Source organism: Lolium perenne, chromosome 5 (genome assembly GCF_019359855.2).
Source record: "Lolium perenne isolate Kyuss_39 chromosome 5, Kyuss_2.0, whole genome shotgun sequence".
Taxonomy (NCBI): Eukaryota; Viridiplantae; Streptophyta; class Magnoliopsida; order Poales; family Poaceae; genus Lolium; species Lolium perenne.
The window spans coordinates 232,443,493-232,470,666 of NC_067248.2; the positions used below are offsets into that span (position 1 = coordinate 232,443,493).

The following is a 27,174-nucleotide window of genomic DNA, read 5'->3' on the forward strand; positions in this document are numbered from 1 at the left end:
TTTCTTGTACCGATATTTGAGGTATTTTAACTTCAGCTTGTTTGTGTTATGCGATGCCACGGCTGTCCGTACCGACTTCCCGGCTTGGTCCGGCGGCCCACTTATTATTGAGCATTTAGTTCATGGGCCACATAACCGGTGCTTTGTGACTCTTTGTTTATTGGTTATGGTTTCAATATAAATGTATGCATGTTTAGTCAGCCATGCTCAAGGTGAGATCTAAACTCGAACATATGGTGTAGTTGCTAACATACCAATTCAATAGTTGCAAGGATTTTCACATTCCTTAATCCTTCTTGAGAAACTAAGTTGGGGTCTTAATACGTCGTAGGACAGATATAGGGTCTGATGTTATGTAAACTGCATTTTTTTTTCTTTGGTCGTGTAATGTTATCGTGATTCTGCCATGTAGTCATCAAGGCCTGCTCGTAGGTATAAAAGGAATCCAAGCATTTATTTCTTGATTGGTATCTAATCCATGAATCATCATAATTTAGTGTAAAATGGCGCATACATAATGTTGCCGCGCCGGCCACGAACCCAAACCGTTGCTCCTCGATCATGCCGACCACCACATCATCCGCCACTACCTCCCCAAGCTTCTGCTGCCCGTGAGCTTACTCTCCTCCTCTTCATCGACTTCGAGTCCTTTCAAATTCAGTATAGATCATTTTATCATGTTGAATAAATGTGTTAGTGGCGAAAATTATGCATAAATCTCTTGTGCCATGGCTTTAGGTTTGGTCCTGTAGAGCCCGACGATTACTTGAATTAGGCCACGAATTCTCGGGAAAAAACTCGCGTGTGTCATTGTAGTTGCACCCGAAAAGCTGCATTTTTTCGCATTCATTTCTTTTTTTTCGAGAAAACGCAAAGGACCTTTGCGTCTCATTTCATTGAAAAGGTAGAATGTTTACAGTCCTCCTAGGAGGCAGCATACAAAGAACACACTCGGCTACTCGGTGTACATCCTGTGCTGCCGGCGGCGCTACCCTAAGTCCCATAGCACCCGCCTTAGCCTGCAGGGAAGCTTCTTCCTTGACTTTGGACATCAGGTCGCGCACAGACGGCCGTGCTCCCTCAAAAACACACTCGTTACTGCTTCCAAATCATCCATGGCGTGAGAGGCCGGCTGCTGATCCTAGCCCTTTGCGGAGGGGTTTGGGCGTCGTTTGCTTCGCTTCCACCAGCCAAGTGAAGATGGAATCATCGGTGTCCCGTGGCGTGCGGCACGACAAACGCAACCAAGCCAGGGCCTCGAGCCAAACTTGCTTGGCAAAGGGGCGATGGATGAGTAGGTGCCGCATAGTCTCGGTTCCCGATCGCATAGTAGGCAATGGGGTGGTGTTGCAGCCACGACGCGCCGGCCGTGGCGATCCAAAGACCGATTCTCGGGACGCTAACCAGTTGAAAAACTTGACCCATGGTGGCGCCCAAGCTTTCCAAATGTGCTTCCACACCGGCGTAGGGTGGAACCCCGGAACGTGGCGGGGTAAGCGGAGCCGGCGAGTAGTTGCCGCTCGCCGTCCACTTCCAGAGCGGTTGGTCCGGGGCGTCGTGGAGCCGTGTGCCGTCAATGGCTTGCCGAGCATAAGGTACCGCCCAATCTCATGGAGCCCGAGCGTGCCATGGATGTCTCGTGCCTGTGCATGGTCCCGCACCGTCCGCCACCGTCTCGCCTTCCTTCTCCGCTTGGGTATGCAAGCATGCAACAGCCGGCGCGATCTCGCCGATGGACCGTCCATTGAGCCATCTCGTCCTCCCGAACAAGGCCTTGCGTCCGTCCCCGATCCGCATCGTGGTGGATGCGAAGAACAGTGGCGCGCTCATCTGCGGTGAACCGTAGGTCCAGATCATGCCGGCGCGGCGAGGATCGATGCGATCGAGCCATAGCCAACGCAAGCGCAGGAGAGGCCCGTGCGCTCCAGGTCGCGCACGCCTGTGCCCCCAAGGGAGATCGGCCTCGCCACCCGCCGCCAATTCACGTGACAATGGCCACCCTTGGCATCGGCGCGCCCGGCCCAGAGGAAGCCACGCCGGATTTTGACGATCACCTTGATGGTTTTTTTGTCGTGGGGCTATCACCGGCAGCTTGGTGGATCGGGATGGCGCCTAGAACAGATTTGACCATAGCTGTGCGGCCGCCCTTGTCCATGAGCCCTACCTTCCGGGTGGGGAGCTTCGCCGCGACCACTGCCGACCACGGGCTGCAGCTTGCGCAGCGATGGGTTTCTTCACGATTAGGGGTATGCCAAGGTAAGTGATTGGCGGCTCGACGATCGGCAACTCAATTCTGGACGGCCGCTGCTGGACATCCTCGGGAACGCAACGAATCGAGTCGCGGTGCTCTTGGTGTAATTGACGCGGAGGTCGGAGGCGCGGCCGAACAGTTCTGCGTTTCCTTGACAGCCACAACCTCCTCGGGTGTGGGGTGGCAAAAGAGGATCACGTCGTCATCATATAGCGAGATCGTGGGCATCTCTTTCCGCGGGTGTAGCTGCCCCAGACGCGGCTCGACGGCGCACTTGAATAACTTCCCCAAGGTATCAAGCTGCGAGGACGAAGAGCGGCGGTGAAAGGGGGTCGCCCGCCTAAGCCCTCTTACGTGCCAAATAGCCGGGCCGGCGCGCCATTGATGAGCACCCGCGTACTCGCGGAGGACAGCAGGATGGCTAGCCACTCGAGGAAGCGATTGCCGAAGCCATACTGGCGTAGAGCCTCAAAGAGGAACGGCCAGGCGATGGAGTCGAACGCCCGTGCCAGGTCGAGTTTGAGGAGGATGCGCGGCGCGCCCACCGGTGTAGGAGCCTAGCCGATTGCCTGGACAAGGACGAAGTTGTCGTGGAGGCTTCGGCCGCCGATGAATGCATTCTGGACCGGCCGACAATGCCATCAAGCTTCACGCGAGACGCAGTGGGACAGCACCTTGGCAAACAACTTGGCCAAGAGGTGGATCAAAGCTTATCGGCCTGAAGTCGCGCAAGGTGGACGCGCCGGCATGTTTTGGCAGCAGGGTGAGGAACGCTTGGTTCAGCTTGGAGAAACCGCGGCCTCGTAGCTCGTATAGTTGTTGGAACATGTCGACGACATCGTGCTTAACCGCAGGCCGCATGCGCGCAGAATTCAGCGGTGAAGCCGTCCGGCCCGGCGCCTTCCTTGCGGGCATGCGCCGCATCGCTCGCCATATCTCCTTGCCGAACGGTGCATCAAGGTCAAGGTGTCCTCGTGGCGCGTGATGAGGTCGTCGAAGTTGAGCGTGCGCCGCGCGGCTCCTCCGTGCCCGGCAGCCCCTCGTAATGGAGGAAGGCGGCTTCCGCGATCTCTCGCAGGTCCGTGAGCGTGCGTCCGTCGGCCCGATAGGCTGTGGATCGTGTTCTTTTGCTTGCGGTAGGAGCATTGTCGATGAAAGAACGAAGTGTTGGCGTCGCCGTCCTTGAGCGAGGCGACGCGAGCTCGCTGCCTAGCCATGGTCCGTTCGAGCGATGCAAGGCCCAGGTACTTCCGCTTGATGTCCTTGCGCAGCCATTCCTCCTGGGCAGATAACACCCTCCCCTCTTGTGCCTTGTCAAAACTCAGCAAAAGCACGCGCGAGAGGGCAAGTTTGTGCCGCACGTTTCCCACGGAGAGCGCGCTCCAACTTGTCAGTCTTCGCGCCGTGGCCTGCATCTTTAGGAGCAGGCGCAGGAAGGGATTGGCTTGGTGAATGGATTGCCAGGCCGATGCCACCGTCTCTTGGAACCCGGGCATGCGAATCCAAAAATCCTCGAAGTGAAAACGCCGGTGCGCAGGAGGCAGGGGTGAACAGTCAAGCAGCAAGGGACTGTGGTCCGAGACGACGGAGGCGATGCAGCGAAGATGACAGTGACAATGCTGCTCTTCCCAGTCCACCGTGCACAAGACGCGATCCAAGCGGACGAGGGTGGGCGGCGACTACGCGTTGGACCAAGTATAGCGGCGCCCGTTTACACCTCTTTGAGTGCGAGGTCGTTGATGACGCGTCGAAACCGCCCCATCATCCTCCGGTCTAAGTTACTGTTGTTCTTATCCTCGTCCTGATAGATCAGATTGAAGTCACCGCAGATCATCCACGGACCCTCGCAGTCCCTGCGGATGTCGCGTAGCTCTTGCAGGAAGGCGATTTTCTCGGCGTCCTCCTGCGGGCCGTACACCACCGTGATCCACCATGGGCCGGCGCTCGACTGGGTGCGGACCTTGGCGGTGATCGTGTTCGTGGTGAACTCTGGGTCGGTGACGGTCACCATCCGGCTCCTCCATGCAAGCAAGATGCCGCCGCGAGTATCGACCGCCGGTAGGTAAGTGAAATCGTCGAACTCCGAGGCAAGCGTTTCAAGGACAATGGACGAGTAGAGCAATTCCATCTTTGTTTCCTGGAGGCAGATAATCGAGGCGTCTGTGATGGCCAACAGCGAGCGGATGGCGATGCGGCGCGCACGTGCGTTGAGCCCACGTACATTCCAAATTACAATTTTGAGTCCGTAATCCATAGAAACAGGATCGATGAAGCACAAAACGGGCGCGTAGCCTAAACAACGACCGGCCGGTCATCCGGCGTCGCGCTGCCATTCGGGGTCAGTAGATGGGCGGGTAGTTGGCGGTCCACCAGAGCTGCGATCGCAGTGAGGACGACGAGTGGGATTGGTGCTGCGAAGACGTCGTCGTAGGCTTTCATGGCCTCCGCCGTGATGGCCTGATCCGTGTCGATGATGCCGAGCGTGCGCAGGATCTGTATGTGGGCACGTCGCTCAGCAGTGGGCGGCGCATTGACCGTTTTTGCGGAGGAAGCCGAGCGTCCACGTCGTGGCGCAAAATTGGGTGGGTGGCGGCGCGTTCTTCTCCCCGGGGTAGGCAGGGCAGAGCCCAGCTCCTTGGTGGCAGCCGTTAGGAAGTCGCCGAGCGTCCACGTGGTAGGCGGCTGCGCAGGCCGCGGCCTTCTCCTGAGCGTGATCGGCGGCGAGGCGAAGCGCCGTCGAGCGGTGGTGTCGGCGTGGGGTCCGCAGCACAGCGCGGCGGGCTTGGCGTGTTTGGCACGGCGCCGGCGCAGCCAAGTCCATGGTCACCGGGCTCGGTTTGCCTCATCCTGGGTCTCCCGGGCCTCGAGGTCGTGTTGGAGGCCTCGTGGGCTTTGTGGGCCTGGCCCAAAGATCCATCTTGGGGGAAGCTTCGGAGTCTTGGCCGGCGAGGTGGCGGGAGAAGGTGGTTTTGCATGGCTTCCGGTGTCACCGTCGTGCGGCGCCGACCGGCCGCAGCAAGCGTCCAAACCGCTCCACTAGCAGCCGAGGTGAAGCAATCGCTTTGCCCCGACGAGAGGATCGGTGTCGGGTGCCGAGCCGCTAGCCTCCAACGCTGAATCGTGGACTTCACTTTGCAAAGCGACCCGGTCGGGGACGCGCGCTGATCTCCGACCTCACGCTCCTTGGCCATGGCTTCGTTGGGGTCCCCACCGCATTCCCGGCCGCACATAGTCGCGACGCGATTGGGTCGTTCGTGGTCCGTGTAGCATGGCCCGGTGTCGCTTGTGCAGGGCACCAGCAGCCTTGGCCCTCCGTACTTTGGCAAGGTTGTGCACAGCCGGCCAGCCTTGGCCCTTCTCTTTTGGCGTGGCGACTAGGATGGTCGGCCTCGTAGTCGTCCGCCAGGGGGTCCACCGCCCTTTCTGCACTGGTGGCGCCGCCGCGTTGTGGCCGTCGGAGCCCCAACCAGGATCAACGTCGACGCCGTTGGCGCGGGATGTGCAGGGCGCGGTCCAGCCAAGGGAGTCCACGGCCATGCCATCAGCACGACCCTCCGGCGCGGCTCCGGTGCGCCGCCTCTTCCGACCTCTGCGCCGGGAACGTCCTTGAGCGCCATCTTGCCGGCCATTACCGGCGTTGCCACCCCCGCTGTCGCGGCCGCCGGCTTGGGAGGCGCGCGCCGTGTCACTTGTAGCCCCCTCGCCGGGGATGACCTCGATGGTGATGGGGTAGGTGAGGGTCCTTAGCGTTGGCGGCGCGGTCGGGATGTGCGATGGCAGAAGCTCGACGATCTCCAGGATGGCGCGGCGGCGAATCGCGGATGGGTTGTCGGAGCGCGCCGTAGCACGGAACACGGCCATGTCGCCGCGGGACTGGTGCTTGGGTGAAGCCGCTCGATCCAGCAGTCCGAGCCTAGGATGTGCTCTGCCGTGGCTGCATGCCAGGCCTGGGCGGGGATGCCGCGGAGCTCGAGCTCGACGCGTTGATCCAACCTGCCTTGGCCGGCGTGGGCGAGCTTGCTCCACGGTCGCAGGAGGAAGGAGAAGTTGGCGGTGTTGACGAGGTGTTCTCCGGCGAGGCGGTCCATGGTTTGCTTGGCCGTGAAGAGGATGAGGAAGTCTTCCGGGTGGTGGAGGTGGACGGTGAAATCCCCCGGCGCCAGGTCAAACATGGCGTAGAGGGCCTGTTCCATATCGCCCGCTCGCACGCTAGGCCTGGTCCCGGTGATGGAGGCCACCATGGCGCGTCGCAGGGTGAGCTCAGCCTCCTCGATCTCGACGAAGCGCGAGAGAAGGACACGCACCGGGGCCGGCCGTGCAGCCGTGGCCGTGGGGGCAGGCGGGGGCACTGGAGCAGGCTGGGGCGCAGGTGCAGGCGCCGGCGACAAGCGCGGGCGCGACAGTTGCCGCCGCGCGTGGCCGCGCGCGGTCGTCGTTGAGGCGGCGGAGCCTTTGCTCGCGCAGCAGGTTTCCTGGCCGCCGGAGGAGTGGCCTAAGATGAGGCGGTGCGGCATTTGACCCTGTTGGTGCGATCACGCACGCGGTGGCCGGGTCGAGGCGGCGGAAGCAAAGCTCGTCACTTCCGGGAGGTGCCGCGGCGGCGGGGCTCGGCGTGTGGCGTGGCGAGGTGCGGCGCCGACGGTTCCGGCGCGGGGGCGTTGAAAGCCGTCCGCGTCGACTTGGGCGGCGCCTGTGTCCGTGGATCTCCGAGCGCGGGCCGATGCGGGCAGAGGCCGGCACCCTTTCCTCGCCGGCGACCCGCTCGCAGCACGGCCCTCGGCGCCGCGGGGGTCGTGCGGCAGCGGGGGAGGGGGGGGGTGGCCGCGACATCGCGGTAGGAGCGCTCACTCGAGGATTCGCCGGCGGACTCGAGCCAGCGGAGGCTGGCGGCGGACGCGCCGGAGTTGGAGCTGGACGCCATGGGCGGAGGGGAGGGGCTTATCTGAGGGCTGCCGGCGATGGACTCGACGACGGCGAGGCTGGTGGAGGTTAGGCTGGGTTAGGGCACATGGAGAGGACCTACCGTCGGGGCTCGTCGGCGGCGGGGCTACAGGTTGGGGGTGGGAGAGCTCAGGCTGCGTCTAGAATCGTGCGGAGCCATCCTCGAAACCGTAGTTCTTTTCCAACCGTCTTCGCATTCATTTCTCACTAGTACATAGCTTCAAGTGTGAAGTGAAGTTGATTCCCAAGGGATTGGAGTACGTCCCGGACTCCTGGTTGCATGCACTTTTTTCCCTATTCCTGAAATATGGAAGCAGAAAGTCTGTTTAATTTAACTTAACTAAAAACTTGGCCTGCATAGGCATTAGATTCTTTTGATTTTTTTTCTCATGATGCACAAACACTGATGAAACTTGTGTCTTGTCTGGAGCTATTACTAGTCAAATCCGTTTTCAGTTTTCACTAAGGTTTGATAACTAATTTGTTGCAGCTACCCTTGGACATGGCTTCTTGCTCTTCCTACGGTAACATGGTTTTTTTTTGTCCTGGCTTTGACATTGGTGGCGGATGTGGGCCGCTGCTGGTGTCGCCGGAGAGGATGCCACCGTCCTTGTGTCCTGCTGCTCGACGACAACTACGGTGACGAGGTAATCCCTGTCTCTCTCTAACCCTTCCTGTTTGCTATGTGTGGTTGCTACAGATGGCGATCCGGGTTTTGTTCCTTGCAAAATGCAAGGAATAGGCTTGAAAGTACTAAGAGTTCTTTAAGAAATTCTTGCTGGGAAAGTTTTGTGAAATGGTAGGCAAGTGTGAATGTATGTACATTTTTGCACAACATAATAAAGTATAGGTCCAGATTAGATACAAAATTGCAATTCCTATCTGGTAGTAGATCTTAGCTGGACACTCTATTTGGACTCAACCTTGTCCAATTTGCTATCTAGCTGATATGTGGATGATTTTTTTCATCAGTTTACAAAGCAACTCATCGCAAAGCAATATCGTCCTCGATCAAACATGTAAGTCCAAGTTAGTAATCTAATAAGACAACCTAGCATGAAGACAATACCGCAAAGTGAATTGAGCAGAGACAAGAAGCACCGAACAAGAAGATCAAAATTTTCACCATTTCTCATTGTTTTTCTCCTAGTTGAATATAGATTAGCTATTTAGCTTAGCTGTAGAGTAACATAACTAAAATACTTCTTTTTATCATTCTTACTTAAATAAAATGTTTCTATAGTTAGAAACAAAGTTTTTGTACTCATGTCGTTCGGATCTTCAAAGAATATATTTAGTCTCGGCCTTATCCACATTTGACATTGATCTTATTTCATCGCTTTATAACAACCTGCTATTTGCGGCATACTATCTCAAATCCAAAATGTAAGTCCTTTTAGAAGTTGCATAAGCTCAACGTTTCTAGGTTTGACAATTTATACAGAAAAGAATAGACATGTATGCCAGCTAAGACAACCTAGCATGAATACTAGTACAAGGTAAGGTAGATTGAGGAGGTGAGAAGACACACCGAGAAATCTATGTTGAGCCGTAAGATGTAGGCACTCTCCTCTCGTCCATAGATCCGGGCTTCTTAGGTACCATGCCTCGCCAATTCCGACATTACGCCGCTCACACGAGCACCACCACCAGAGATATTGTACCATCGGCTCCGAGAACAAAGACATTGAAGTCCCCGCCCATGGTGGCTCGCAACCCGAATCGCTCAAGCACTGGGGCTACGATGTCAAGGTTACCCAGTACACCGCTGTTGTCCAAGACAAGCTCCTCGATCGACGACGAGTGGATTTTGACCGTGTCGAGGCCCCAACACCCGCATACCTCTAGCACGCGCAGGTTAGGGCACCGCCTGATCAGCTCAGCTATGTTGTCGACGCGGCAGCCGGCGACAGACACTCTCTCCAGCGCAGGGAACTCGATGTTGTCGCCCGCCGGTAAAGTCAGGTAGAGGTTGACCACACGTAGCTTGATCGAGGCGGCGCGTTCGAAGGAGGTAATCTGGATAGGAAAGTCGCGATCTTTACAGTGCCCCCAGACATCTATGATGAGATCCGCCGGGGCGAGCCCCGCGGCGGCATTGAGCAGGGCGGAGGCGCGAGCAGGGTCCAGAATCCTGTGTCTCTCGGGGATCTCTATTTCGAGGCGGGACAGGGCGGGGCAAGCGACCTGTTGGAGGGCGGCGTCGACTGCGTCCAAGGGCATGTCACAAAAGGAGAGCTCGAAGAGGTGCCTCCAGAGACCGTGCCACCTGCGGGAGAGAGAGCTTGTGTGGGCGGCGGCGCGGGCGCAGCGGAGGTGAATGAGGATTTGGAGTAGCATTTTGTTCGGAAGGGCGCTGATCCGGTCGTCTCCACCGCCGTCTGGGCAGCGGCGCGGCTGGGAACGACGGCGAGATCCTATCAGCGACTGCGACCTGAGATGACGACCTTACCGCAGCTCCATCCCTGATACAAATCGGAAGGATGCGGCGAACTGCGGGACAGAGACGGCGGTCGGAACAAAGGAACCGGCGGCGGCGGCGGGCTAGACGAGTAACAGAAGTGTGCGTGTGTGTGTGTGTGTGTGTGTCGGGTGGAGTGTTGTGTTACCTGTCGGTGGTAGGGGCACGAGCGAGTACGGGAGCAGAAACCGTCGGGCTCCCAGCACCCTCGGTGGAGGAGGTCCCCGTCCGCTTGGCGGGTGGCGCAGACGGCGCATCCAGAGCCTTGCCATCCTCTTTCTATTGCTAGAAAATGGTGGTTCTCCTTTCCCTGGCATACAACTCTCATAGGTTGGGACTGATGTTCTATTGGCTATCACTCCAACTAAATCACCGAAGCCAGGTTCTTGTTCCTCATTCTGTATTTCATCTTCTCTTCGAGCTTCAGTACCAGTATCCATGTAGTCAACTAAATAACAACATGGGCTACGTCCCTTCCATTCTGTCTCCTCGGGCATCAAAGGATCCCGCTGATCTGAGCATCACATAAGAATAATAAAGTTAGCACGATCCACTTGCTTGCATGCTGTAATACAACCTTGGAAAACCAAGAGCGAGTAATACCTTCGGCTTCCCCCTCAATGGTATCTTTCTTATTTTTTACTTTCTGTATCAAAAATTTCTGATGTTAGCACCAAGACCACAAGCAGACACGGAGGAGAATTCAGTTGGTGATAAGCAAGACACTTTAGAAAACAATTACAGCACATGAATCGAATGTATGAATTATTACCTTCTCTGACATGCTGCGATGTTCATCCCAATAACAATTATCTACATAGAAGAAGGTGTTCGGTAGGTGGACAAAAGACAGAGGGCTGCTGCAGGTATACAGGCACATACGCTTGTTCCAACTAAATTTAATGCTATCCTTAGCGATTTTTTGTATTTTTGCTTTAGGTTGTGTCGTTGTCTTCTCTCTTTTATCTAGAATATCTTCAATATCCTTATCCGTTACTGTGCTGTCCTCGGAACTGAAAACCTTTCCAGCACCCAACAATGTCATTTTTGGAAGGTCATCCTTATTGACAATTTAATGTAAGAGGAAGTTGTAATAAAGAATTATAAATAGACTTCATTTTAAAATACTGAAATTGGTGATCACGAGAATCCCAACCTTGTGAACCTCCACCACCACCTCCTGCTAATCCAAGATATTGGATTCTGAATCCGAATCAACTGTAATGTTGTAAACAATCCTTGAAGGCGGAATACGAATCCGATTTTTTATAAGGGCAACCCAAAATTTGAGACCACATATCAAAGGTCTCTGAAGACATAGACGTAAAGACCTTAGGTACCACGAAGTGTAGGAGAGCCAAAGCTCATGCAAATCATTCTGCCACGTAGCTGGTAAACATTAATAATATTAAACCAAAAACAAATATGAAACAACACACATCAGTTACTAGCCAGTGGTACTTCAATCCATGTTCAGGACTAGCTACATTTGAAAAACAAAACTGTCAATGGAAGCTACTTGGATTGATGTGTCTGTGATTAGGAGATGAGAGTCACTTTTGTAAGTTCTCATGAGTTCTGATAAATCAGAATGTTCATTCTTTAAATTTTCAGCTTTATCAATAATAATGTAGCTCCAGTGGATACCCTTTAATTTTCTCTTTTCTATATTTGCCGTCTCATAACTAGTCACGCACACATCAAATTCCTGCGCCTGCGGTGAGTCCCATATAGCTTTCTAACATAGAAAAAGAAAGAGAAGGTCACTAATAGTATAAGTTGAATCAATGAATAAAGAATAGACTTTTGAGACAACTAACCTGCTCTTTTTTATCCCCAGGAACTTCACAACACGTAAGCTAGAGCAAATACTGTTGAATGCCTTCATCCAGTTGTCAATAGTTCACTTCGGAATAACAAGTATGTGATGATTAGTTTTTTCTTCTTCTTTTTTAGGATCAGTTGTGCCTCTACTATTTTTTTCTTTTGTTGGTTTAGTCTCAAGCATGGGGTATCTCAAGCATTGCAGGGGTATCTCAAGCATTAGACTAAACCCACAAAAGAAAAGAAAAAGAGTAGAGACACAACTGATCCTAAAAAAAAAAAAGAAAAAACTGATCGTCACATGCTTGTTGTTCCGAAGTAGACTATTGACAACTGGATGAAGGCATTCAACATTATTTTTCTCTAACTTACTTTTTGTGAAGTTCCTGGGGGATAAAAAACAGCGGGTTAGTTCTCTCAAAAGTCTGTTCTTTATTCATTGATTCAACTTATACTATTAGTGACCTTCTCTTTTTTTTTCTATGTTAGAAAGCTATATGGGACTCATCGCAGGCGCAGGAATTTGATGTGTGCGTGACTAGTTTTGAGATGACAAATATAGAAAAGAGAAATTTAAAGGGTATCCACTAGGGCTACATTATTATTGATGAAGATGAAAATTTAAATAATGAACATTCTGATTTATCGGAACTCGTGAGAACTTATAAAAGTGGCTCTCGTCTCCTAATCACAGGCACACCAATCCAGGTAGCTTCTAAATGTAGCTAGTCGTGAACATGGATTTAAATCCTGAACATGGATTTAAGTACCACATCAGTCCCAACCTATGAGAGTTGTATGCCAGGGAAAGGAGAACCACCATTTTCTAGCAATAGAAAGAGGAAGGCAAGGTTCTGAATGCGCCGTCTGCGCCACCCGCCAAGCGGACGGGGACCTCCTCCACCGAGGGTGCTAGGAGCCCGACGGTTTCTGCTCGTGCCCCTGCCACCGACAGGTAACAACAAGGATGGAATTTTTGGAGTGGTGGGGGTGGCGGTTGGGCTGAAATGGCAAAACCCAAAGAAAGTGTTTAGAGGAGAAGGTCCAAAACCGAAAATGCTAGACCTACGGAGACTTACGGAATAGCTACGCGGTGACGCGGATGGAATTGTACGTGGCTGCTGCACGGAAGGAAAAAAAAAGCACCGCTAATTATGCAACAAACATGACGTGCCGCTAATTATGGAACCAATAGGACGTGCCTAATACGTTTTGCCCTTGTTCAGATCGATCACGACGACCTTCCTCCATCGCGCCGCCGTGCAGGGCCGCCGCCACCGTCCCGCTTCCTCCATCGCGCCGTGGTGAATGGCCGGGCTTCACGCAGGTACCTCACCATCGTCCTCAACCCGTAGATAGACCTCACCATTTTGACCGTTGGCGGCCGCCGGACATTCTGCTAATTATGCAACAAACTGCACTGTAGGTTCAGATTGACCACGCCAAGCTGTTGATCGATCATTCTATGGCAGAGGAACAGGTTCAAGTAAATTGATCAAACCCAGTTCAGCTTGCCTGATCCTTATCCATCTGCGTTTGCAGGTACTCAATCTTCGTACTCTGCTATGTCAAAAAAAATGTCTCTCGTCAAGCTTTTTAAAATTTGATCACTAGCTAATCAGCACCTGTTTTAGGGGATAACACTGGTCACGGTGCACGCAAGTAGTAGTCCATTACCTCGAGCGGCAGTAGTATTAGTGTTCAGTTGGTTTGACTAATATGTTCTTTGTTTAATTAACTTCTTATATATATTCTTATAATATTATCATGATATACAGAAATGGGAGATGGGAGAAGAAGAAATCTGCACAAAAGGAGAAGAAGAAAGCTGAACAAGAGACATTTCTAACAAATACTTTGATTCTTCGAAAAGCTCTACACTTTAAGTCCACTAATTTAGTATTTATTTCAGGTTCACTCCATGAAAATGAAAAATAAAAGATCAAATGCAAAAAAGAAAATCATCCGAGAGAGACAGCCTACAACAAGAGGAGACGAAATATGAGGTAGCTATTTCTTTAGTTACAGCACAATTCAAGTATCTTTGTTTGTCATCTCTTTATTTTCACTACATACCTGAGCACATATGTCTTTTACCACTTTATCTGGACCAGGAATCTTTTTTCTTGGACATTAGTTTTTCTTTTGAAACGCGGGCAAAAGCTTTGCCCTTTCTATTAATTAAGGAGAAGTTTTACAAGAAAAAAAAGGTGTTGGACTATCGATACTTTGGCTCATGCGTTGGAAAAGGCAACGGGACATGGGCTTCTCAATAAGATCCGAGGGCGGGGTACCATCCTCCGCACATCTCTTTATGCGGATGATGTGGCGGTTTTGTAGCCCCTATTAAAGAAGACATTCAAAACCTCGCCCACATCCTCAATGACTTCGGAAAGGTTACCAGGCTATGCACAAACTTCCTCAAGAGCTCCGTAGTGCCCATAAGGTGTGCCAACATTGACCTCGATGACAGCCACAATACCATATGGAGCAATTCATGTATATATTTTTGTCTCTTTATTTATTTCTATAGCAAGTACCTTCTAAACTTGCTTGGTGCAGGAACCGTTTGACTTTAGTGTTAGCAACATAAATCAAACAATGACAGCTGCATCACCATATGGAGGTTCATCGTCTGTCGTTATGCCTCCAATTCTAGGAAAATATACAAGCATGTTGTATCAAGTTCAGCAAAGCTCCGCTCCTGTGTCCAGTTCTCTGCAATTACGCTTTGATGGAACTGGAGAAGTCCAACAATACGATGGATCAAAGTTAGAGATGAATTGTGTAATTTAAGGATGTTGGATGCAGACCTTTGTTATAATCTTTTATGCACTTGGAAATTTTAATGTAATAGCTAATAGGCACAGGGTAGTAGAAAGTAAACGAATTTATGTTTCGGAATCTGGATTCTCCACAGTGTATTTGAACTGATTATTGAATTATATGCGATTGCAATTTTCAGTATTGGAATAGAAAGATATCATAATGAATTTATCATCAAAAGAGTTTATTATTTATTATCTTATCATACAACATATCACATTGTATAGCATACAAACTACCAGCAACAGTAGTTCACAGAATCTCAGGCCTGTACCATCCAATGCTGTACACGTCACATTGTTTTCCCTTGGACATGCCAACAGAAAGAGTAATGTACAACTGAACTCGTTTGAGTTCAGAAGAGCAATTGTCTGGCATGCGTTTGAGTCCAGAATGTTATCAGCTAGAAAACTATCGAAACAACATCCAAATGTACCCCAGAACCACAAACAAGAACCAGGTAGTGGAGCTAATTGGTAGTCAGACCATGAGCTAGCAGCAGTACAAAATGGCACAACGACAGAAACCAAAGTGCCGGTACATCTGAACAATCTGTATTCATGTAAATATAAACGTGAAGCTTATACAAAGTACTAGTATGGTACAAAGATAACACATGGAAGTGCACAACTAAGCTGTGTCACACAACTTTTACCCTGAGAAGAAATCATACAACCCAGCCCTGTTTCTACATTCATTAACTCTACTACAGGCTGCAATACAATCCATTATCCCCAGGACTATCCACTAGATAAAATTGTATGCTCCTGCAGAAAAGAATCCAGTAGCAATCTGGCAGCAATCGTCTCGTCTTGATCTCAGTGCAGATCACATTAGCCTCATCCATCCGACCGTGGCATACCCACGAAATGAAATTGTAAGAGACCAGCATTAAGAGAGACAAAATTCTTTAGCAAGATGCCAAACTTGCATTGGTACTTATGAAACTTGTAGTTTTAACGACCAACTCTGACGAGATGGGTCTGCAAGAGAGGGGAATCACCGTCCAGCTGCAGAACAGGGGGAGCTGCGCCGCCGCCACCACCGCCGAGGGCTAGGTCGCCGCGCTGCCGATGACGACGGAGAGGTCACGGCGCCACCGCCGAAGAGCGCTAGGTCGCCGTGCCGCCAAGGATGAGGGCTAGGTCGCCGCGCCGCCGCCGACCAGGTCTAGGCCGCCTCACCGCCCATGAAGTAGTGGAGCTCTACTGGGAAGATGGGGGATATTTTTCGTAACTGATTTTCTTTCGCCTGTGAGCGAGAAGTTACCCACGCTGGCTCCACGTCCCTTCGTCACGTCAGCGCGTAGCGTTCCATAGCCAATTTCATCTGTAGGTGTAGCATTACCGGTCCGAAACAAGGATGGAATTTTTAATCAATCTCATTATGTCTTCCGTTAAAATAAGAATAAACTGGTTACGCCTATCATTGCTAAAGTCAAGCATTTTCTTCAAAAAAAATAATACAATACATATACATATCATTGCCTACATATTTCTAGTAGGACCAAAAGATGATCGGGATAAGTATCTCATGTCACCCTATTTTTAAACATAATTTGTTGTGCATACATGAACTTGCCCAGGTTCGAGTCGCGGTCTCCTCACATTGGACTTCGTGAGGGTAAGGCTTGCCACTAATACCTTCTCCAGACTCCGTACAGTGCGGGAGCTCTCAGCACTGGGTACGTCCTTAACATGAACTTGCCTAAACGTGTGCAATTTAGTGCACGAACAAGAGGAAACCAAACGGTCGTGTCAAATCCACGCATTTGAGAAAAAGCACAGGCGGTTGAGCCATAGAGATTATGTGTTCATGACCCATAACTTTTCACACTAAAACGAAACAATCACCGTCCGTTCAGCTTCGATGTGCTTGACGCCACTGGGAATTGATAGAAGTGAAGGTAGACAATGACGTAAGCGAATTGGATGTCAGCGATCTTGACAACTCCTGGACACGCTGTTTGATGAGCAGTGCTGAAACTGAAGTACTTCAACCGAGAAGCTGGAGAGGAAGCCCTTTCAGTACTCATCTACTGGCTACTTCCTCCAGTCTAGGAACTCGTAAACAGGTCCAATGAACTAGCGCCTGCCCTCCCATTCCATTCTTCTTTTATACTTGAACTGGCCTACTTAACAGTTGAGCTCCCATTGCACCTGCTACTGCTGCCAACCAGGTTCATGCTATTTTAATGGAAAAAATCCAAGACAACAGAGAAGTTTGCAGTACTGACGTAAATCTTCCGCAAAACATGAAGACGACAAATGAAGATAGGGCAGTAGCTCAAGTTTATTAGGGGCTATCATATAAAGTTACAACTAGAATCATAAGATAGACATGGTTCAATAACCTGCTTAATACCATCCAGAGCTGCGATAAACATAGCATTTCACAGATGGATTCGCCTCGAAGATGCTGCACATTTCCTTATATCCCCCATCACTTGGGAAAAGCTTACAGGATAACCTGACGACCATTGTTTTCATCAAAGTTGCGGATCTGAACAGAAGTTTCAAGAAATCAACTTCGTGGCCCAGTCCCAAAAACCCATCTATATCTATTTCTTCAAGAGACATCAGCGGGATAGTTTGACTTCTCCAGTTTGGGAATTCATCACAAAGACATTCTGGTGGGCATGCTTGTGTTCTCTGAAAAAATCGTGAAGTGTTGTTGATTATGAATCCGAAAAACCTACTCATACAGGAGTATCAAGTTATACAGTCATCTGAAGAATATATAAAAACAGGTCTCTTAAATGCATTATATATCAGGGTGCCCAGATTGACGAATTACCGGTGAGCTTCGCATGGTGACTTTAAGCCTGGTTATAGCGTTGCAAGTCCCAAGAAGATCCAACATCATTGCTCCAAAAACATGTCCATATGATCCCAAATACATCTCCAAAACAGAAAATTCAGGAAGCGGTGATATCTGCTGGAACAAGTCACTGTCCACAAGAAATTCCTCGTGCTAATGCATAGAAGGTCCATGAAAAGGAAATTTAAAGATCAACTCAGAGTACTATTAAAGCAATTTGATGATGTGTAGCAGAAGTAATTGAATGTGTGACTTTTGATCCAAGGTCAACAACCTATTATGCATGCATTCGGCAGACATGACTAGAAGAAAGGTCTAAGCAGGAGCATAGCAAAGCTACATCATAATGTTCCCAGACTACCTCAAGCCTGCATGTTCTCAATACTTTGTCATTTTGAAGACCATAACTTATAAAAGACTGCTAAAATTTTGACTTCGATCAAGCCGATCCATCACCCTGCAAGCCTTTCCTGACATCAGCCTACGAAGCTCCCCTAGCGATATTGTTACTTTTTCAGGGACGAGTACTGCAATTCAAACATGGCCAAAGTCATTGGCCAGATTATCTAACCTCTTCCAGATAACTTGAAAACAAAATGTCGCTATATTGTTCAGCCCTTATGAACATTGAGCGAAACAATTGATATGTGATGTAACAACAATTACAATGTTGTGTGGTGGTGGGGATCCGGTAGCTCGGGTGACACCCCATGTGTGGGCAGGTAGCATTATGAGCCTGAGAGGCTTACAGCTGGTAAGGTGGTCTTGGGCTTATGGGCTTGGTAGCTAAATAAAATTCTATTTACTCGACGAAATCTACAATGCTATAGCATCTCGCTATTTTAAGCACATGCATAAGCTTAAAACACAAAATACAGTTCCCAGACCTGGCTTTGCACTACCAAATCCTTCGATTCTTGTTTAAATCTCTTGCCGACTTTGGCTCCATTTACAGCCATACAAAATTTATAATCAAACCTTGGTTTCTCTTTCCTCATTCAAAATTCCAAACTCACTCAATTCACTGTCATCTCGTTGCTCTGGTTTCAACTTGGGTACTGTACTATTCTTCGATCAGCACTTACTCTACATGACACCATGGTTTAAAAAGTGTCGCCTAGGTGGCGCTTATGAATCAAGGCGCCCCCATCCCCTACGCCTTGAAAAATCGATCGCTTTAGGCGACTAGGCGTCGTAGCGCCCCAAACTTCTCTTAGACGCCTTTAAAATCATGAATGACACCTCTACCATACCCATGGAAAAGTGGTTCCTTGGAGGCCATACCAGTGTTTAAGGTCAAACATAAGCACAAAAGCAATGTGCTGTCCGAATGGAGGCCTTGGCAGTTGACATGGCAGAGAAGGGTAGCAGCTGGCATTGATTGGTTGAACACGAGGTGGTGGGGCAATAGCTGGTAAGCAATAAGCTATTCTTGGCAACAGTATCTATGCAGTAGTAGTAGCCGTAGCAGTGACTTTTCGCTACCAATGCATGGTTGTGTTTTGGAATGGCGTTTTCAAAACTTAATAGTTAATAGTCAGTAGTTTGTTGCATATCAGTATATCGGCCCGACGCCAGGGATTTTGGAAAAAGTTGCCTAACTGTTCGAGTACATAAATACAACAATAATTCTTTCTGGTGTGCTTACTTAGATAAAAGGTCGTTTATACTTGGATACAAAGTTGTAATGCTTATCTTAGTCATGCATTAAGAGAACCTGGCATGAAGACTGTACCACAGGATGAATTGAGCAGGAGAGGAAGATGCACGTTGTTTGGTTCTTTCTTAGTTGAATATAGAGTAGATTAGCTTTAGACTTGCAAAACTAAAATACGAGTACCTTTTTATTGTACTTACCTAGATAAACAGCTTTTATGCTTCGATCTGTAACTTGCGATACTCATCTCATACAGTCATACTGGGCCTTTATTGGGACATATTTGGACTCAACCTTACCCAAATTTGCTACTGATCTTATTTCATCAATTTATAACAACCTACTCCAAGGCATGGTATCCAAAAGTATAAATCCATTTAGAATGTGCATCAGCTTAGCATTTCGAGGTTCGATCATTTATAAAGAAAACAGTCATGTAATAGCAAACTAAGACAATAAGGCAAGGTAAATTGAGCAGGAGAGAATACGCACCGCAAAATCTATGTCCAACAGTAGGACGTGGGCTCTCTGTTTTGTCTGTAGACTCAGGCCACGCACACACCATAGCCGCATATCGCCGATCCCGACATTTTGATGGTGAAACGAGAATGACCACGAGAGATATTCCACCATCGGTGCTGAGAAGGACACGCTGAAGGAACTCTCCATGGTGGATTTCAACCTGAACTTCTTAAGCACGGGGGCCACGATATCAACGTTGGTCAGCCAGTCGTCCACCACAAGCTCTTCAATGGTCGCTGAGTGAACTTTGAGCGTGTCGAGACGCCAGCAGTGGTCCACTTCTAGCACGCGCAGGTGAGGGCACCGGCTGATCAGCTCAACCATGTTCATGTTGTCGAAGCGGCAGTGGGCGACAGACAACCTCTCCAGCATAGAGAACTCAACGCGCCTTGCCGGCAGTGTGAGATAAAGGTTGGCTACGTGTAACTTGATCTTTACAGTCCCCGTGGACATCGACGACGAGATCCGCCGGGGCGAACCGCTCGGCAGCTTGGAGCAGCGCGGAGAGGCGTGCAGAGTCCATGATCCTGTGCCTCTCGGGGATCTCTATTTCGAGGCGGGATAGAGTAGGGCAGGCGACCTGTTGGAGGGCGGCGTCGACTGCGTCCAAGGGGATCTCGCAAAAGGAGATCGCGAAGAGGTGCCTCCAGAGGCCGCGCCACCGGCGGGAGAGAGAGCTCGTGAGGGCGGCGGCGCGGGCGCAGCGGAGGCGAACGAGGATCTGGAGCAGCATATCATCCGGAAGGGCGCTGATCTGGTCCTCTCCGCCGCCGTCTGGGCAGCGCCGTGTGCAGGAACGACGGGGAGCTCCTGGGAGCGAATGCGAGCTGAGGCGACTGCCCGAGTGTAGTTCCATCCCTGAGATAAACCGGAAGGAAGGGTACGGTGGCCGGAACCGCCGGCGGCGGCAGTGAGACGAGGGACAAAAGCGAGCGTGGGTGCTCCTAGGTGGGGTGCGGCGGTTCGGCTGGACTGAAGTGACTGAAATGTGGGTGTGTTTGAATTGCTGGCAAATCATACCCTACCAATTTTTTGGTCATGACCAAAAGATTGGTTGTTTTTTTGGATAGTTGCCAATTTTTTGGTTTGTCAATGCTTCACTACCAACTTTAGTTCAATTTTTTAGCCAATGTTGACCAATTTGTGGGCAAAAAATAGCTCAACGAAAATATTGGCTAGCCAAAATTTTGGTGGGCCAATCTTGGGCACAAACCAAACCCACACTAAAAGCCCAAGACAGAAAAGTAATGAATTAGTGATAATAATAATAATGTTGTAATAATCGACCCCATTAGGCCTATCATGGCTGATGGTGCTTCAAATTCGGGGGTGAAAGATGATGGCGATCTGCATAGGTTGATGAATCAGTTGGGCATCTATGGTGATGATATATGTTTTTCTTAAATGGAGACTAGGCCCAACCTCTGCATCGAAACGATGTATACGCCTTTTTTATTAATGTATTTAACAAAGGTCTGGTAAGGACCATATATGGAGACCCGAAGCAACCGCACAACACCTACCAATAGGACAATAAGAGAAGATTATTCCAACATGGCCTTATTCCGTGAAAACACGAAAAATCACCACTAACTAAGAACCGGAAACATCGCATACCCTGAAACACCCACTAAGTGAAACGAAAGTGCTCAACCATGGCCGGGGTCGGGCGCTTGGTTTTCACCAACATCCGTGCCTCCCCAACTCATCGTCGAGACCAACATGCCGACCACCTCCGACATAGGAGGAAGCCACCACCACCATGCCTCAGACAAATGTCATTAGTGTCGTTGTGTCACGGAACTAGCACTAGAAAACCTTTGGGAACCATCATCGGTGAAGACATGATGCATCAAGCCTAGCCTGCAACAAAGCCCGACCAATCCCATTTGGGCCCAGATCAGGGCCCGGATCACCACACCTGACGTCGATCGTCGCTGAAGAAGGCCACCGAGATCCGATGTTCCCCGTTGTTCCACGACAACATCGTTGACCGGGCCGGGACAAGCACCGCCACCGGCGTGAGAGCCGCGACCCCATGCCAAGTTCCTGACCGAGGAGAGTTCATTTCCGCCACACTACCAGGGCTTTGCCCGGCGACGCCTACGGGAGAAGGGGAGGAGGAGGAGGGTGTGGTGACCCTGCATACCACTGCATGTTGTAGTATGCCAGTCGTTGATATAACATTCACGAAGTACCATTCCGCAAATATTACATCCCTCAGAGTAGTACAACAGAACATAGCAGGTCCATAACTCATTCATTTATTATTACAAATACAATACACATGTCGTCTCGGAGCTCCTCTTGGGTCCTAAGAGGAATACTCCTGGGTTCGAGGCGAACCCAACTTAGCTTACAATATAAGAGTCTCATTAAGTTATACATTTATTTCTTCGAGCAGCTAAATACTAAGAGTTCGGGCTGCTCGGATTCTACTACTACTCGAGATGTTCAGGCTTGATCTCCTCCGGAAGCCTCCCCGGTTCCGTAGACGATGAGGTAGTCTACGCCCTCGATACCTCCAGAGAGGTTTGGTTCTTCATAGCCGATGATCTTGGCTCCTTCATTGTTGTCGTAGTCCTCCCCCAGATGATTCAGACAATCTAAGCAAGGGATTTAAGAGTGGTATGAGTACGAGCGTACTCAACAAGTTCATTATAGATAAGAGGTGTTTAATGCACTAGCTACGATATTAGACCAGAAAGTCTAATACCAATGCAAGTTTTGGTAAACTTTTCTTCAAGAGATTGCTTTTATTCCAAAGAGCTATGTCCGTCAGCCTTCACCGGTTTACTAGAACTTCATGGAGCTCCTTTCCGGCCGCGTTCGCGATTCCTCATCCCGAACGAGGGAGTGACAGGTCACAGCTTCTTTACACTCGCAGAGGTGTGTTGCTTTACCCATAAGAGATCTTAACCTTGGTGCCAACCGGGCAGCTTTCCCGTCCACACTTCCTTCGGTGTGAGGCCCGGTATAAGGTCTAGCCATTCATGTTCCTCCGCTACCTCGAACACCCACCCTTTGTTGCATGCCCCGACCCTGGGTCCACGTCTGTCCCATTATTCCTGTAGATTTCAAGGTGGACCCCGACCACGACGTCAGTGCTGGGCTCTACCATACACTCCTACGCCGGTAGCTGCAACCCATCATAGACCGCATTACCGTGGGAAATTAGAATGGGATCCCCACCCTCCGGTTGTTCCGCAAGACACAACTGCTACGGCAAGCAATGCTTTACCGTGGGGAATTAGAATGGGATCCCCACCCTCCGGTTGTTCCTCCAGATACAACTGCTACGGTAAGCGCATCCGTTGATGAACGAGAGGTGGAAACACTTTTGACTACTCCGTCCCACTCCGGATCTTATGGTTAACACGGGTATTACGGCACAAGAATCACTGGCGACATTTGTTGTTTAATCCTAGATGGATATAAACCCTTGCAATGGAACCTCCACCATATCAACACAATCCATGGTTCCATTGCCCACCACATAGTCATATTCATAGTTATGAAAGTAGTGGTTTTGATTTTTATGCAATAGTGATAACCATAATACTTTGCAAGTAATTTGATAGAAATACTCAAATGACATGAGCAAGTGATGAACTTGCATGAACACTGCAAAGTTTTGCAGTTGGATGGTGTGGACTGACCCTTGTCCTCTGTCTCTGAAAAATAGCATCATTGTCCGATAAGGGCAATGGTTAAAGAAGCAATTATGCATGATTCCAGTTTTAGGGTTTGTTCCCCCCTTCCGATGTCGTTGTAATTTCATGTGAGAGGTTAAATACTAAGAACATCTTGGAGATACTTGATTTAGGGTAAATACAACCTTGAAATATTGTCAAGGTGTTTTTAAAGCCCAAATGCATTAATGGACTTATTTTCATTTTAGAAAATAATATGTGTGATTTAAATTCTTATTTAAATCATCAAAGTAGGATTTATTCTTAATTGTCTTCAAAAATTCTGTTTGGTATTTTATTCAAATAGAGAATTTTATGCTGATCCATTTTCATATTTTTAATTTATTTTTTTGAGCTTCTAAGCATTTCTTATTAAATTTCAAAGTTTCAGCATATATATGAATTATGAAATACCTAAAATACCCTTGGGCCCCACCTGTCAGGTGGCCCAAAGGGTTGAGTCAAACCCGAGCCGCTCCAACCGGCTCGGTCGGACTCAGACGCGCTCCCCTCTCCTCGCACGCGAAACCCTAATCTCTCTCTCTCGCTCTAGCGACCAGAGTCGCCTCCGCCGTCGCCGATTTATCCCCGCCGCCCCAGGCCGTCGCCGGCGACGAGGTGCTGCGGATCTGGGTCGCCGTTCGACGGCGAACCAGATGGTCCGCGCCGATCTGTCGCGGGCGTCGCCGTTCGCTCGCCATCGTCGCTCCAGTGCGCTAGGCCGTTGGCGTCCGCCGCCGCCGCGCGTTGGAGAGGCCGCGGCCCTTCCTCCAGGCGCCTTCCCTGCGCGTGGTGCAGCGCTAGGTGCGGTGGTGATCGCCAGGCTTGGCTTGGCCAGGCCTGGTGCCGCCGTGCTCCGGCGCGCGCCGCCTTGGCCGCCATGACCGCGTCGGCCACCTCCTCCCTGGTGAGTTCTTCTCCTTCCCTTCTTCTTCTTCTTCTTCCTCACCTCTTCTTCGTCTAGTTTGACCATGGCCTGCTTGTCCTCGTAGAGGTTCTAGCCGTGCTAGTTGTTGTGCTGTTTGTGTTCTTCTTTGTAACTCTTTGCCATGAATTCTTGCTACGGTGCTGCTCTATTCTGCCCATTAGCTATGCTTAATTCTTGCTATCATGGTTGTGCACATTTCTGTGCATGTTCCAGAGCCTCATGCTTGTTTAATCTTGCATTTTTGGCTCGAATTCATCCCTGTGCCTCTGTTCTAGTTACTGTTCTTGCTAGACATTCATGTGTATTCAATTTGGCTGCCCTGGCTTGATTACCATGTGTATTTCTTGCAATTTGCAAGTTCCAGGGTAATGGTATGCTGTCTCTTGTGCTCAATTTCATGTGTATGCTTGATTGAGCATTACTGCTGGTTTATCTGTATGATTCAGTGATGAGCACCAAGTGCTTTACTTATTTATCTTGATCCAGTGGTTCATCCAGCCTTGGATGTGCTTCTGAATACAATCATTTGGTTAGCCATTTGGTTATCTGTGAAACACTTGTGGATTATCTGTGGCCAATTAAATACCTGGTCCATGCTCTGTTGCTTAGTGATGCTCTAGCATGCCCTAGCATGCTATGGCAAGCTCGATGATCATGTGATCATCAATGGTAATTGGCTTGCTTACTCGTGCCTCGTGCATTGTCGTTACCTATCTATGTGTATGTGTGTGGCACAGATCAGTGCTAGTGCTTGCTCAAGCATCAGCTGACACTGCAGTGATCCTCTGGATCATTAGCAAATGTTTATTTCAAGGTTTGCTTGTTGATATCAATTATCTATGTTGTTTTAATTGATGGAGTGGATAATTGATGTGAACTGCAGGTGATGATCATCACAATTGGTTGGATTAGGCTAGATGGATGCCCACAGTGGTTGGGAACCCTAGCCCTTCTTTGAACCCAATCAGGGTGATGATATTTGTATTTGGCTTGTTGGTTTGGCTGGTCTAGGGTTTGAGGTGTCCCTGGCAGTATTCATATGCTGCCCTAGGGTAGCTCCCCTATTTGGTGGCTTTCTGTGATGGATAGATGCTTACTGGCTAGTCACTTAGTGAATTTCCAGTAGCCTAGATGTTGATAAACAGGATAGGCACATGTTGCCTGTCCATCTGATGGTTTAGCTAGGCTAATAGGTGCTTTGTAAATTTGGATGGCTACAAGGAGTAAATCCATGTTTGGATTTCTCTGGTTTTGACATCGTGTTGTCAAAACCAAGTGTTCCCTGGTTTAGTTTCCTTCTAGCCTTGTTTATACTTGCTGGCACCAATTGGTTTAGTAACCAAATGATGATACATCCAGGGTTTTCCTACCCTTCTGTGCTCCTGTGATGCAAGCATGCTTAAGTATGAGCAAGATATGATCTTGCTCAGGCTCTTGTGTGGTATACCTCACTCCAGCTCCTAGAAATAGGTGTTGGTGTAGAGGATTGCTTCTGTGATGCTTGGTTTGCTTGCCCTGCTCCTCCTTGCAAGCTTGTGGACTCCATCTGGTACTTGCTCACCGACAGCTTCTTGATGAATCTGTCCCTGGATGGTTTCTGGTGGCTTGTTGTTCTTCCTGTTCTAAGTGTTCTTGCTGTTCTTGGTGAACTTACCCAGGAGCTTGTGTCGATGGAATGTTTAGGGTTTGGATGGAAAAAGATTTTATATCATCCTCTCTTTGCTCGCCTGGTCGACAGCTGAGCCTGGCACCATTTTGGTGACTCCCCTGGCTTGTGTGTGCTGTTGTGCATGCACATAGCCTGGTGAGCTGCCTGGTTGTGTGTGTGTGCAAGTGCTGTGCACTTGGGCTTGATTCTATCTGTGGCATGGACCTGCTCGGCAGAAACTTGAGCATATCCATCTCATTTCATTGTTTGCTAACCTGCCAAGTGGCTATGCCACTTGGCATAACACTTGTTTTTATTTGCTTTGTGTTTGTGTGCAGGGAAACAACCTGATGCTCCAAGGATCAGGGAGATCATCAAGTACAAGGCTAAATGAAGACTAGATTGTAGTGTTAGGATAGAACATTAACTTGTACTTTTCTGTTCTTTTCATTTTCCATTTTGTCCAATTCTTGTAATATGTTGTAATATTCATTTGTTCCAATTTTGAATATTGTAAGTGACAATGTATCTTGTGTGATTATTAATAAAGCTCAAGTTTTCCTTAATGAGCTTTACTTTATTGTTGTGTGATTTATAGTTCTTGATTAAGGCTAATTGTTTATTAAATTATCTTAAGTTTGAATAACGTGATATTCATTTGATGTTTGAATTTGAAATTCAAATTCAAACTTGGATTGAATTCAATCATACAACTTAATTTGGAATTCAATCATGCAACTTAAGTTTGTGATGCAAACTCTCGCCTCTCTTCTCAAAACCCTAGTTTAGTTGAATAAGGAACAGGTTTGTCGCACTCTCGAAACCCTAACCCTGTAAGGTGTCGAGAGAGAAACTTGTCCCCCTTCGATGCAGTTTTTGTTTAAAAGCGCGAAATTTCCCCAGAATTTGCAATGCAATGCACATCCCTTTCTAAAATCTACCCCTCGATCGTCTCTAAACCTGGGACATTACAGAGGGAGTCACCGGGATCGGTGTGGCGCCACCAAGCGGGGCGAGGGTTAGGGGTCGAGATGGTTAGCCCAGGAATTTTATATATGTGAAGCAATTATATATGCAAAGCTCTTCTTTATAGAGATGACTAGATGTAGCATACTAAGGTGAGTACTACTTGGTGTACTAAGAGCATCTCTAGCATAGCCCGTAAACAGGTAAACTGAAAACCCCGAGTTCAGTTCACCGAGCTCGTGTTTACGGGTCAAAAAATCGCTGGCGCAGAAGAGAGCCCATAAATATAAACTATAAATCAGAATATTCTATTTTACAGTTTTGCTTTACGGGCTCTATTCCACGAAAGCGGCTTCCTAACCCGTAAAGGCAGGCTTAAATGATCAAACTATCAAACACAAACAACTCATGCATAATTCATAGTTTTACATCAAATCACAGAATCATAGCAAACAGTTCATAGTTCATGGCAGAAAGTTGCTCAGTCTCCTCACCATCTCCTCTCACCACCGGCGTCAAATGGAGGTAGGATCATCGTGACCTTCATCGCCACCACCTCCATGCGTCACCAGTCCACCACCACCACTTGCCCCTTTATGAGCTAGTCTTCGACCTTATCATTTATCAAACTTGTCTCT

The 27,174-nt window shown here is 49.2% G+C and overlaps 1 protein-coding gene and 2 long non-coding RNA genes across 4 annotated transcripts; 1 reads left to right on the forward strand and 2 right to left on the reverse strand.

Annotated features, from left to right (window-relative positions):
* The first annotated feature begins 463 nt into the window (after window positions 1-463).
* On the forward strand, window positions 464-14,444 carry LOC139831110 (uncharacterized). 2 transcript variants are annotated; one of them, XR_011745665.1, is made up of 7 exons: window positions 464-611; window positions 7,683-7,839; window positions 12,704-12,804; window positions 12,904-13,019; window positions 13,256-13,483; window positions 13,592-13,923; window positions 14,040-14,444. It is a non-coding gene; the product is annotated as an uncharacterized lncRNA (long non-coding RNA). The 2 variants fall into 2 exon arrangements; XR_011745664.1 differs by having other exon boundaries at window positions 13,592-14,444.
* LOC127302257 (uncharacterized) lies at window positions 9,087-10,721 on the reverse strand. Its single transcript, XR_007852757.2, has 4 exons — window positions 10,536-10,721; window positions 10,426-10,466; window positions 10,257-10,299; window positions 9,087-10,167 (listed from the first exon to the last, which is right to left on the reverse strand). It is a non-coding gene; the product is annotated as an uncharacterized lncRNA (long non-coding RNA).
* Window positions 14,445-16,534: 2,090 nt separating the features above from the next.
* Window positions 16,535-20,355, reverse strand: LOC127302241 (uncharacterized). Its single transcript, XM_051332658.1, has 3 exons — window positions 19,273-20,355; window positions 17,100-17,276; window positions 16,535-16,954 (listed from the first exon to the last, which is right to left on the reverse strand). Exons 1-3 carry the CDS (start codon window positions 19,753-19,755, stop codon window positions 16,661-16,663), a joined length of 954 nt encoding a protein of 317 aa, XP_051188618.1. The 5' UTR covers window positions 19,756-20,355; the 3' UTR covers window positions 16,535-16,660.
* Between the last annotated feature and the right edge of the window lie 6,819 nt (window positions 20,356-27,174).

What these genes read in the sequence shown, in the direction of transcription:
- LOC127302241 (XM_051332658.1), bottom strand. Translation starts at nt 19,755, where the DNA reads ATGTCCACGGGGACTGTAAAGATCAAGTTACACGTAGCCAACCTTTAT. An exon ending in TGTTGGACATAGATTTTGCG is followed by an intron (nt 17,277 to 19,272) that starts GTGCGTATTCTC and finishes TCTATGCATTAG; the next exon opens with CACGAGGAATTTCTTGTGGA. An exon ending in TCACCATGCGAAGCTCACCG is followed by an intron (nt 16,955 to 17,099) that starts GTAATTCGTCAA and finishes CGATTTTTTCAG; the next exon opens with AGAACACAAGCATGCCCACC.